General features: G+C 45.2%; 1 protein-coding gene across 1 annotated transcript in view; it reads right to left on the minus strand.

Moving 5' to 3' along the window:
• Nucleotides 1-13,696, minus strand: part of DNAH3 (dynein axonemal heavy chain 3) — a 1,861,430-nt gene that overhangs the window by 1,790,545 nt on the left and 57,189 nt on the right. The window contains exon 2 of the mRNA XM_069647670.1: nt 13,111-13,212. Within this exon, the coding sequence (XP_069503771.1) occupies nt 13,111-13,212 (102 nt within the window). The remainder of the gene's footprint in view (nt 1-13,110; nt 13,213-13,696) is intronic.

Genomic DNA, 13,696 nt, shown 5'->3' on the forward strand with positions numbered 1-13,696 from the left:
ATGTGTAGAAACTGACTAGAGATACTTCTTTTCTAGTTCCTAAGGTCCATATCCCATGTCTAATCCCGAAGAATTATACATTTTTAATATCTTACTGTAAAGCATAGCATTCTTTGTTCTTAAATGTGGTTCAGAACAGGATTTAAAGTTGACTATATGTTAAACTGTATAATACAGAAAAAAAAAAATAATAATAATGGGGACCCCCCCTTTCTCCACTACACACCTTCCACCCCACCAGTATACCTCTTCTCACCAAATATGCATATTTAAATAACTGAGTTTTTCATTTTTATCATTTGATTAAAAGTCATTCACAAAATGTCCAACATTCTAAAGTTATGCAGACATTTGGATCCAATATTCATCTCTCAAAATTGCAACAATATTGTTGGATATCTCCTTGGAATGTGTAGGTAACCCATTCCATAGCTATAATCTGCCAAATCTTAAATAGCCATTCGTAAACGGTGGGAGCGGCCTTCTGCTTTCAATTCCGAGCTAACAACAATAAGGCTGCCAAACTCAGAACCATACATGCTTCGAAATTCGCCCATCTTCTTGGTGCCTTATCCTTTGACCATAGGCATTCCTCAATCCCCAAGGGTATATCTGTCCCTACCACCTTCTGCATTGTTGAACATACTTCACCCCAGTATGCTCTTAAGGCCAAGCAAGACCACCAAATATGGTGCCAATCCCCCTTCCCTTTGCATTTCCGCCAGAATTCCTGGGAGGTCTCAAGATACATGAATCTAAGTCTCTCCGGAGTATAATGCCATCTCCCTAAACTGGATGGATCAAGTAAGCCTCGGGATATTGCCCCACAAAACCTCCCACTCCTCCTCTGGTATATGTCGATCTAGCGTTCTAGCACACGTTTCCATGTAAGGTCACCCTTCCCGTGGACCCCCTTCAGCTATTAATGCATAAAATGTGGAGATTAGATGTGAATCTCCCACTTGAGTTGTTATATACTTTTCAAATGCAGAAAGTTGCCTACAAGCCGCTGATTTATTAAGGGGATGTACAACCCAATGCCGTAGTTGATAATAGCTAAACTTATCCAAGCCAAAAGATTGCTTACATTGCTCAAAACTTCCTTGCCCTCCATCATGTCCCCCAACCTTAAACATGTGGCCTACCTCCTTTTCCCAAATGCTTGTGCATCCCTCCTTGGTGTGAACTGGGGATTTCCAAACAGTGGCATGAAAGGGCCCGGAATTGTCGAGAATCACCTCATCCCACACTTCCCCACTAATGCTGTGATCCACGATGCCTTCATATTTTGAGGTCGATCCTCTTTAGTGAACCATAAAACTGCTTCTAGTGGAGTCCCCACAACTGCCTTATCCATAAAACCCAGAGTTTACTTTCGTCCCCTGACAGCCAAGATTTCAACACCCGCAATTGGGCCGCCCAGTAGTATAGTCTAAAATCGGGAACCGCCATTCCTCCCCTATTCCTTGGAGCCATTAAAGTTTGCAGGGCCACCTGCTGTCTCTTCTTTCACAATATAAATGTAGACAATAGACTATAGACGATTGAGTGGCTTAAAAACTGGCCCGGGGATGGACCGGCAAGGCCTGAAAATAGTCAAGAAAGCGTGGAAGGGTCACCATTTTAACCAAGGCCATAAGCCCGATCTATGAGATATGTAACAGATTCCATCATTGTGAGTCGGTTTTGAGTGTGCTATGTAATTGGGAATAATTCTCCTCATATAATGTAGCCAGCTGTCATGATTCCTGCCCCTCATGTCCCCAGCCCTCCAAGATGTCAGGCTGGAGCCAGGCCACGATCACCTACATGGCCCTCAAGGGCCTCTCCATCCCTCCAAAGACCCACTTGGAGTCAGACTTGGCGCTTGTGGCACCAGACTCACTCACTCCCATAGGATAACATTGGGGATTGGACTTGTAGTGCATTGATGGGGACAAGATGGATGGCCCCACATATTTCGGTTCCCAGAACTGCATGTGCGGTCTAGTCTTTTGGGTGTGGTTCAGCCCAGAGACACCAGGTTAGCGTGGAAACATCTAGAGGCGCCGCATACCGCGCTTACCCACCGCATTTGTTCTACATAACCGGCATCCACGCTGAAAAACGTCGCGGCACCTAAAAAGACACAGAAAAAGAACTCAGTTCAATGCAAATACGAAAGGGGTGCATCGCGCTCTCACTCACCTTCAGCGCTACTCATCTCAGCAGCACGCCGCAATCCCCAGATGCAGGCCATCATCTAAGGAAGGAAAGGAACAAAGTTAGAGAACTGTTCAAGAGACTTATTATACTTACCTGTTGGACTCTTGCCAGTGAAGTAACTAGGCAGCAACGAGCCTGCATCAATCAACGCGCCCCTGCGCTGAAAGCAGGGCGGAGAGCACACTATCCAAGAAAACAAGGTGAGCTGTGGATTAAAGGGAAGGGTTGGACCCCGGGGAAGAAGGGGTTCAAGCACACAGAGACAATACGGAGTTAAACTCTACCAATCCTGTGTTTCAGGCCCAGTCTCCAGTCGAATAGCCTCCAGGGAAGGGTTCGAGGTCGTAAGAGGTCAGAATAGGCTGAGTGACGTCCCCGTGGATACCAGGTGAGCGTTACACCATCGTCTTCATAATATGAATCCCTAAATATTTGATTTTGTCCACCCCCGTAGTTCCCTTTCGTTTTCCGTTGATAGTGAGAGCTTTAATATCTCTGATTTATTTGTATACATTTTTAGTCCAGAGACTTCCCCAAAGAGAGCCAGCACAGAGGTTACCACCTTTAAGGATTCCATTGGATCCCCTAATGCTGTTCCATTCCCCCAAATTGGATGCCTTTCACTCCTAAAGCTTCTCGGACATGCTGCAAAAAAGGTTCTAGGTAAATTGCATAAAGCAAAGGAGACACTAGGCATCCTTGTTTAGTCCCCCTTTCCAATTGGATAGAACCGGACAGTTGCCCATTGATAGACAAGCGCAGGGTTGGGGTCTGAAAGTTGTCTTGTAACTTCATAAGTGGCGTTCCCCAAACCCCATGCTCCTCATTGTTCGAAACAAATGACCATTCCACCCGGTCGAATGCCTTTTCAGCATATATGGCGAGAAGGACAGCCGGAATCTCACACCTCTCTACCTTTTCTATTAGATGACAAACCCTTCTAATATTGTCAAATGAGTCTATCCTCTAGTCGCAAGTCTAAGATCTTAGTGTATATCTTAGCATCAATGTTAATTAACGCTATCAGGCGGTAAGACCTGCACTGTGTCAGATCCTTCCCCAGTTTTGGGAATATTACTAATTTAGCCTGATCCATTGATGCTGTAATGTGGCCAGTTCTTTCAAAGGAGTTGTATAATTGTGTTAAATACAGGTCGAGAACTGTCTGGTATTTCTTATAAAAGAGGGCTGCAAATCCATCAGGACCCAGCGCTTTATTTAGGGGAAGCTTACCTATAGCTATATTGACTTCCTCCTCTGTGATATCTTTCTCAAGTTCTTCCTTGGCCTCTTTTGGCAACTTTGGGAGAGTTACCTCAAGATAAGAAGATTGCAAATCGCCTTTGGGCTTTTCTGAGGACCATAGCGCTCCATAAAAGCTTTCAAAACATCCAATAATTCACTCCATATCAACCACTTCCTCCCCCTTCACTAATTTTCAAGATTGTTTGGGCTACCCCCCTTTGTCTCAGTTGTCATGCTTGTAATCTCCCACCCTATTCCCCTTGATATAATTGTGCTATTTGGTTCTGAGAAGGGTCCTCTCTGCTTTTTTAGCCCTTAATATCTCAAGTTGCCTGCAAACTGCTCTATATGCTTTCAACGTTTCCCTCATTGGGTAATGCCCCATTTTCGGCATATTATCTTTAAGTTGAGCCTCTAAATTCTCCTCAACTGCCGACTTAATGTTTCTCTCAGGGCTTTACATGCAATCATTTCCCCCCTTATTACCGCTTTGAAGGCGCCCCACCATATATTGGGGAGGTTTTCTCCTTTACATTCTCTCTAACATAACTTTGAATCTTCTCTCCTATCTTGGCTGAAGATAACATATCAGTCAGAATCCATTCTGGTAATACCCATTGCCATAACCCCTTTTGCCGAAATGTCATCTTTAAGGTTGCCCCTAACGGGGCATGGTCAGATAGCATGAACGCCCCCAGAGATACTTCTCGGACTCGTCCCACCAATCGGGAGTGGACCCAAATGTAATTGATACGCGATTGGGATCTATGAACATGTGAATAAAATATGAATCCTGCTTCCTTACCCTTACAAGCACGCCACACATCTACCAACCCCAAATGCTTGAGTTTTTCTTTAAGTTGTTGAGAGAGCGAGCCCCGAGGCGCATAGCCTACACCACTTCTATCCATCACTGCATCCCAAGCTATATTAATATTCCCTGTTAATACGATATATCCGTCTAGGAAGGTTTCTAATGTCGACAGTGTGGCCCTGCGGAAGACATCCTGTATGGAATTAGGTGCATACACTGTTGCTACTGTATATATCTCTGTCCCAATATGAAGCTTGACAAATAGATATCTTCCTAGCTTATGCTCCCTGGAGCCCAAAATCACCACATCCTAAATGCCACTAAAACCCCAGCCTTTTTCTCCTTCGCATTAGACAAGAGGATTTGTGGGTATCCCATGATCCGAAGTCTCAGCCTATCCTTTTTACATATGTGGGTTTCTTGGAGCGTGAGAAAGTCTGGTTTCTCGCACCTCAAAAACGGCTCCATCTTACTTCGCTTTGCCACTGAATTCAGCCCTCTAATATTGTATGAGGTGACTTTAAAACCCATGAATCAGTTCCGATTTTAGAGAATCCCTTACATTCCTTTGGGTCCTTCGCACTAAATCCCCTCAAGAAGTCCCCTTGGTCTCTTGATTTACCTCTATCAGCATAAAAGCTCTGTATTCGGATCCTTGTATCGCCTGCCCTCTTACCCACCGCCCCTACCCACCTCTCTTCCCATACCCTGCCGTTCTCACTCCTTCGCCCCCCTGCATTGACCCGGGCCAAATCATGGGTCCTAATGACAGCAACGGGAGAACCCCGGACCATGAACCAGTGAATAGCAGAGAGAACCCTTTCCATTATATCCCAAACAGGTGGCCAACACAACCTCCCTCCTCACCTCGCCCCCAGCCCATCAATTACCCAAACACCCCCCCCGTAAATTCAAGTAATAACATTCCTGTTGCCACTCACCAAAGTACCTGGACCCCCACCCCCTCATGCCTGGCATGACCTTTGATTTCTCCCAGCCTCTTGGGGCACGGGCCTGTCCACTGTCTCGTTTCACCATGGACCATTCCCACCGCTGCCTCCACTGTGACTCTCCTCCTCCTGTGACCTGCCTGGTCTGCTCACTGCTCTCCGGTGCCAACATGTTGAGACCTTCTTCACAAGTCACATGAATCTGCCTGCCTTTCCAAGAAAATAGCAAACCAAACAGGAAAGTACATCAATATCGAACCTTTTCCTGATTAAGAATACTGGTGACTGGTCCCATCTGCCTCCTTTTCAATAGAGTAGAAAAAGCCAAGTCTTGGAAAAGCTGTACCTCTGAGCCATTGATTGTCAAGGATGTGCCTGCTCGTGCTGCTCTCAGAATCTCTTCCATCTGTCCATAGGGCGAAAAGGCTGCCAAAACATCCCTCGATCTTGCCCCGGCTCTTTTCTCATTGGTCCCACTCTGTGCATCCTATCCAAGTGAATGTCTTCCGAAGGGATCCCTAGTAGTAACTCAGCACAAAAACTTTGCATCGATTGTTAGCTCTTGGTCTGCTTTTTCATCCGGAATGTTCTTTAAGCGGATGTTCCAGCGCCTTGGCCTGTTCTCGAGGTCTTCACACTGAAGCTCTAAATTGTGTGACATCCTTGCCAATTGTTCTATTGCTTCATTATTTTTCTGGGTGTCCCCCGACAACTCCTGTAAGTGCCATTTGTTCATATCTACTCATTCCCCCAACTTTGAAATTTCACCTTTTAGTTCTTGTACTGCAGTTTTAATATCTGTTTTCAAAGAGGAGATCTGTTCCTGAACAGAATCCTGAAGAGAGTCCTTAAGGCGCTGCTGATGGTCTGCAAACATTGCATCAATTCTTCCTTGGTGATCGACATCGTATACCAATGTTCAGGAATTTCCTCTTCTGAGGGTCATGACTGCGAAAGGTTTGCAGCTCCTGGAATTGCCTGCATCTCCATCTGCCAGCATCTTGTGTGTGTGTGCCCTCAGCCCCCCAGGGGTTCGATATAGGTTGTGTCAGAGCAGCCTTATTCCATCCTTTTCCCTTTGCTTTTGGCATGTGCCTTACCTTGATTTCTCCCCTTGACCCAGGGCGAGTCAGTCCTGCTCTTTAAAGTCTCCGTTGAGGTAGTAACTCGAACTTGCTCTAACAACCTTGTATTGCACCAATGGGCACACACTTAACCAAGATTAGGATTCCGTACCCCTTCCTCTGATCCCCCAGCAAAGTCAGTCACCAGAGCAAGTCTTAGCAGCAAAGATCTCCACGCTGCTCCTCACCTACAATTGCAGTTTGTGGAATCCCAGACAAGCACCTTCCCAAGGCATGGCACAGCCTCATATCATTCAACTTCCAACTTCCTCAGCAATATTAATAGGCGTCAGTTGCTGTGTTAAGTCGTGAGGGGGAGGGTATAGGCATCTCCCTGACCCAATCCACAAGTGTTGATGCAGATGATGAGAACAGCTCCCTGAGGACCAGCCTACACCATTCTTTGGATAGGGAGCATCCCCGCCCATCTCCAGACACCGTTAGTGGGATCTCGGCCTTCTCAATGGCACTTACATAGGCCCTCCTTCCAGCAACACCAGTCTATTAATGCGTCTCACTAGGTGTGATTAAGCACAGATAAAATATGAGGAGCTCCGTTCCCCTCTAGTGTTGTAGATTGCTTCTTGCCATGTGACCGCTTTGGCCACTAACCACTATATAGTCCTCCAGGCACCACTTGACAGGCTCCAGCGCTGATGAAACCGGCTTTTCGATTGCAGCGGCTCTGTGCTGCAACGGACCCACCACTCTCCTCCTCCGTTCCTCCAGACGTCTTCTATGCTGGGGCGGGACACCTCCCAATCCGTGGAGTGCCCAACACACTGTCCCAATGGTGGGGGGCCCCCCTGCACCTGGTAGCTGCAGAAGGGGGGGCTGAAGCCCCTGCTTTATATTCCTTTAAAAAAAGTCCAGCTGGGTTTGAGTCCTCTAACTCTGTCTGGAGGTACTTGTTGCTCACTGTAGTCAGGACTGGAGTTACTATAATTAAGCATTAGTCAGTATCACGGCTCGCTATCCCACTTCTCACACCACTTAAATATCAAAGGACAAGTTCAGATTAACACCTAACCATTCAAAAGGAAAACACTATAATTGAAATTGTAGGTTGTAAAAGAGGCGAGTGTCAGGATAAATGAAATACACTGTTTCATCTACGGAGTCTATCCTCCACACTGTGGTGATTTGCCTTTGTTAAAAGTCCTCATCTCTCGTGAAACATTCTACTCTGAGGAGTCCACATTGGTGCCCAACAGAAAACAAAATCTAATTTTCAGAAGTCCTTAGCCATTCGGCTACCGTAATCTAGTAACAAAAGTTCCAAGAATAAGCCACAGTGAATAAGGCATAAAACCCTAACCGTTAGAACTCAATCCCTAAAATACTGCAGCAAACAAAATGGTTTGTTTAGTTAATGTTCTAGTAATGGTTACTCACAGTCTGGATCTTTTTTCTAGTCCTCTCTGCTTGCACACTTCGGCTACCCTAGTCTAATAACAAAAAAAGTTAAATAGTCCAAAAAACCCTACTCTTCAGAGGTCCATCCAAACACGACTGTAGCAAACTAAATTGCTCTTCTCATAATGGTTATTCAGAGTCTGGATCTTCTTTCTAGGCCCGTCTATCACTCTTGGAGGCACTTTTTAGCCCATCAAGTTCTTCAACTAGTCCTTGGCTCAGTTTTACATTGGGTCAGCTTCTGGACCTTTACCTTGCAGTTTCTGTTGAACCTCTCACTACACTCAGTTTTCAGGACTAGCAGGGTGTTCAATCTGTGGACATTAGGTTACTTTATAGATCTTCGGCAAGACCTTTTCCTGGAGCCAACATGGGCCTTCCCACCAGACGGTCTCTTTTCAGGTCCTCCACCAGACCTTTGGAATAGAATTCTTACTGAACCTTTTCATCTGGCTGCCTCTGCAGAGTGTTCCTTAGGCCCTCTGTCAGACTTCTGTAGTAACAGTCACACTAGGCTTTTCGCCAGGCCTCCACTTTTGGTTTTCTTGCAAAGTCTTATACCCCAACAGAATTCTTAACGAGCCTTGTCAAGCTATCTCTGAGTTTCTTCTAGTTCTACCACTAGACCTTTGTGTCCACATTTTTTCACTTCCTTTTCATCAAGCTGTATCTTCAAGTGTGGTTATAGGTATTTCTCCCCCTCATCGGGGTCCTTGTCAGACAGACAATATTTAAATGCCATTCCTGGTAAGGTTCAGTCGCTTGCCTTGTGGTAGCTGATGGAGGTCTGAGGTTCTTGTCCAACCACTTCCCTCAGGGTCAATAGGTGAATATCTACACCTCCTGCGTAGCCACAATATCAAAGGCTTCTTCTGTTGGGTATGTTTTCCCCTGATTGGCAGCAGCTCTGCCAAAGTGTTGCAGGGCACCCCAGCCTGTGGTCTTCCCGGGAGTTGAGCCTTTTAGGTTTTCCTCTTGGTAACATGGAGCAGGGACAGATGGGTCTGTCTGAATCAGGATCCTCTCTTCGGCTGTCATTTTCCAGCCCCTTTTATACTCCGTAGGCCAGGGCTTGTTTTTATCACTTTTTTCCCATAGGTTGTTTGCCTTTCTTGTTTGAATCCGGGACATGGATTGGTTATTTTCTTCGGGTTAAGTTCTTCTTCCTTATTGTCTCAATATCAGTCCCCTGTGTGGATTGTTTCCGATCTGATGGCTCTGATCATCTCTAATGAAGGTCGGCGAGGTATTAAAGTATAGTGTTGGGGTCAGTTCCATCTTAGAATTGTGTGTGATGCTGAATGCGGAGCCACGTGTTACGGTAGTCCTCCAGTCTTTCCAGTCCTGTCATTCCTTCAGGGCCGCAGTAGCACTCTACGTGCAGTCTTCTATCGCCCAGCTATTGCTCTGGTAGGTATTCTATTAATGAAGTGTGCGAACATCGTGGGTTCGCAATTCTGAGTGTCACTTATTACCGGGTGTTTGGGGGAAGCCATGAATGTGTGGTCTTACTGTGACCCTTCCCTCCTTTCTAGAGGAGTAACTGTGAAAGTTCCAGTGTTGCTAGTTTCTGCACTCTCAGAGAGTTTACACATAACACTGGGTTTCCAGCCCCTATGAGATGTCCCTCATGAATTGCGGGACCTATAGTCTTCCAAATCCTCTTCCATTGTCATAAGGGACACTTCAGGACCCCTCAGGATCTGGCCTAAGAAGTCACATCAGGTCGAGACCAGGTCACCCCCATACCTAGCAGCCCATTACCCCGAAAGGAAAGGATGGGGAGCACTGCATGGTGAACTCGTCTGTGGCCCCAAAAAAACATTAAATGTCTCAGCCCACTGTGCTATTCCTGAGGATATAGTTGCAAGATTTACATACGATATCGTGCAGTAAACACTTGACTTGCCTAGAAAGAAGGGATTTTCTGCCTTCATACAACCCAACAAAGCTTTGCATTTCTCCCATTATGTGCGATGTCCTTGGGTACCTAAAGGGCTACCTGCGGAAGGAAACTAACCTAAAGACTTCCTTAATAACTATTCCTGTCCAATTAGATCAAGTGTCTGAAACCATTGTGATGTCCTGTCTTTCACCTTTTACCTTCTACACCATTCAAAAAGCTACTTCATATATAACTGCTGTGGGGCTAGGCTAGAGTACGGTTTAGCCTGCTGCAAACAAGACCCGTTTTAGCCTTGTGCAGACTGGACAATGAGGGACTGGATACCCCAGGGAGAGAGACTTCCTGAGATCACTGGCTCTGCAGACCAATACACTAAAGTCCCGTGGGCCTTGCAGCAGCATTGTTCAGGAAATGGCTCTGCCTGCTGCAAACACATTCATCTTGCAGTTTGCAGGGGCACAGATTTCTGGTAGAGGTAGGACAGACTACACTGGCATGGCTGGCTAGCTTCTGCGGGCACTCAGTGCAAGAAAGACGGTGCCCGGGTTGCCAGAAAGCAACATCAGTCTATTGCCCAAATATAGGTAGGGACTTGCCCAACCACATACTTCTTGATGGTCTTAAACGTTCTGTTCAAAATATGAATGGTTTCCGTGAAACACCAATTGTTTCACATTGTATGTTTAAAAAAAATGCAAATCAGGTACAAACAAAGAAAAGTGAAACAAATAATGTACGGCGAGCGACCATCACTGATTGCACGCAATGCTTCTGCCGAGTCACCCAGGTTCAGAGGTGAGGAATCATACATTAGCATATATCCCGACCTGACCCATTCCATTCCATTCATCAGATATTATTCCAGTCCTGGGTTTGCCTATCGGGCAACACAGGACTACAAGTCCCAGAAAGCAAGGTTAAAGTCGGGACTGTACTAATATCTACAGAATGGAATGGGGCATGTTGGCATGTATGTAAGATCTCTGTACGGGAAGCTCTTATTATGCGTTTTCCTTTTAGTCTTTGGCTTCCTTGGGAATTCCAGTCAAAAACAAACTGCAAAATGCTACCGTTTTCTGTGTGCTGTTGCTACCTACCTAAAGTGAAAGCCCCAAATTCCCATGCTTGTGGTTGTGTGTCCATGCAATCAAATTGGGCACCGATTGGAGACATACAGAGTAACAATAACCAAGTCAATGGGCCTCATTACGAGGAAGGCAGTAAGCGGGACCAGCTAAGGACGCCTGGTTTTACCAGGATGCTAACAACGGGCCCGTCATTAACGGGCACGTTGTTAGCATCATCCCCATTCTCATTGAGCCCTATGGGGGAGCTGAAATGGGAATGGGGATGTACCGGGTCCGGGTTCCCTGAATGGGGAAATACCGGGCCCTCCAAGGTTGGAATGGCCCGGTATTTCCCCATTCAGGGAACCCGGAATGGAGGTAGCCATGCCGCAAAAAGCGGCATGGTTACCTCCTTCCTCGTAATGAGGCCCAATGTCATTCTACCTCCCACGCTAACCTACAACGCATCTTGAGACGCAACTCCTCCACTGAAACAACACAGGTTACACAATGGAATGTACACAACTAGAAGGTGCACTACATTTCCTAAATGCCACATTAACCCACCACAGATACACCAACATAACTCTCTGCACTCCTTAAGCACTGCTCTAACAACCACCACAGACAACCCCACAAATAATTACCTTAAAAACCTGGAGGGAACACTAACCACTGCCATAGGGAGCTCACAAAATATCTAAAACCATTACACCCCCACAGACAGCCTTATCTTTTCATATCTGCAGACAAACATTGTAACAAAGCAACCCTGTCCTGCTGCTTGCAATGCCACTGCTATTAAATTAGTTCCCCACTCTATGTCGTGCAGCTCCTGGAGCTCCAAAAAACAAGAAAATGGCCAAAGGCTTGCTCTGTAAGATTTAATAAATATAAGAGTCTCACTCATTCTCCTTTGTCTGGACGTCCCAAGCTACTTCAGTGACTGGCAGGAGGGGAGGATATTAATGTTGGTTCAGCCGCAGTCCACCCGCTATACAGAAATCTCTGAGGCACTGAATGGCTGCTGATATTGTTTATCTGCCTGTCAAATTTATGGATATGGTTCTGAGCGAGGGCCAAAGCAACTAGAATACGATTCTAGGTGACAGCACTGGGGGCCACCAACAGAGAAGCATGAGAATACACCAGTGTGTCCCTACAATTAATTAAATCTTCCCTATTGTTCGGGCATCCGTTTTTATAAAGTGTGAAACTGCTCCAATGTGTGTAGTTAACTCAGAGGGAGATTAAAATATTTGTCCAAGATCACACACTTTGGCTAAGCAATGAATGAGAGGTTAACCCTCTGTGCATTGGAATCACTTGACCACACACAATTTAAGCTTTACTTGGCACAAATATTTTAAGTTTTGGATTTAAAGGCTTACAATAGTACTAAGTTTTGGATTTAAAGGCTTACAGTAGTAATATTGTAAGCCTTTAAATCCAAAACGTAAAATATCTGTGCCAAGTAAAGCTTAAATGGCAAGCAAGAGCTCAATTTTGCAATGACCTGCCAATGAACATAAAATTACAACGTGATGTTCGCAATCCTAACCCTGATTATGTGTTGACTGCTCCCATTCTAAAAGGCTTTTATTAGATACTCCATTAATGTGACATGTCCCCATAGCAGGCCAAATTAAAATGACCTAATTGGCAGGCCACATTTGTCTATATTATGTATGCACAAAACGTCCTTGCGAGTGATACATTGTTTGCATAGATCAAGCTACAATCCGCGTTTTTAAAATGTTTGATTGGTGAATTGAAAATACTCTTTCCTTGTGGTCTGAAGAGGCTTATCTGGGAGCCAACCCCAGCACAGAAATGAGACCAACTATGTGTTGCCTTTCTCTGCTCCCCGGTGTTGAGGAATGTGTTGCAATGTACTGAGGAAGCATTCTGCAGTCTCGTTATCTCATTGCGTCACTGTGGGGTGTGGTATCGCTAACATTTACCTTGCTTTGTGAATCTACCTCATGTTGTGCATTACTGGTTTTGTGCAATAAAAGTACATTTTAAAAGGCAATTTGCTGCACATCATAAATGTAGAATTTTGCATAATGTTTCCTTCTGTGTAACCAACCCACTGCAGTAGTTAACGTAAGACCTTTTTAATCCCAATAGTGTTTCATTGCTATGTACTTAAAAGGAGATTTTAGGGAAAATGAACACGACATGAAAAAACAAGCAAAAATACAGGTTAAAGCATTAGATAATGCATACATCGTTATGCATTGTATAAAACTGGAACATTGGGTTGCCGAGGAGTGAATCCATGAACACTAGTTTGAAACATTACTGGGAACAATGTATTAAAAGTCGGAAAACACATCCCTCAGCTTTAAAGACATTAGGAAAAGAAAGCGTCATATACCTGGTATAGTTCAGATGGCTCTTTAATGGCACCAGGGGGCAAAGGCGGCAGCCCAGGCAGTCCTTTTGAGTGGCTCATGTTATGAATGGAGTCCTCCTTGGACTACAACGAATCAAAAAGGTGAGTCGTTCAGTAACACTTTTAAAATTCACATATAGAATATTCTAGAGGTTCTTTTTTTCTGACAAATTGGTGAATCAATCAATTACAAAATACAACAAAAGAAAAGCATTTACTGCACCTGTGCTTACTCCGAGCGTGCCCGTTGACCTTGGTTACTTTTGCAGTTATCAGATGTTTGATTAGTCAACAGCACCCTGTGTGCTTGTGGGTTATGAGGACATGCGAATGTAACCCTACCCCATGTGGTGGAGAATGTTTTTGCTTAAATCCATGCTCAGCTTTGACCCTAAAACTGGCACAACCATAGTACGGAACGAAACAGACCAGCAGCTCCTCCAAGGTAAAGCGACCCTCAGGCCTGTCTTGTAGTGGGGCACATATCTGCGACAAACTTGAATTGTTTGTTTTTAAAAAGCTTTGGTCGGACGTGATGACCATAGATGGGGGGAGAACTCATGCTGGT

The sequence above is a fragment of the Ambystoma mexicanum genome, chromosome 2q, assembly GCF_040938575.1.
Source record: "Ambystoma mexicanum isolate Mex_15411 chromosome 2q, UKY_AmexF1_1, whole genome shotgun sequence".
NCBI classification, from domain to species: domain Eukaryota; kingdom Metazoa; phylum Chordata; class Amphibia; order Caudata; family Ambystomatidae; genus Ambystoma; species Ambystoma mexicanum.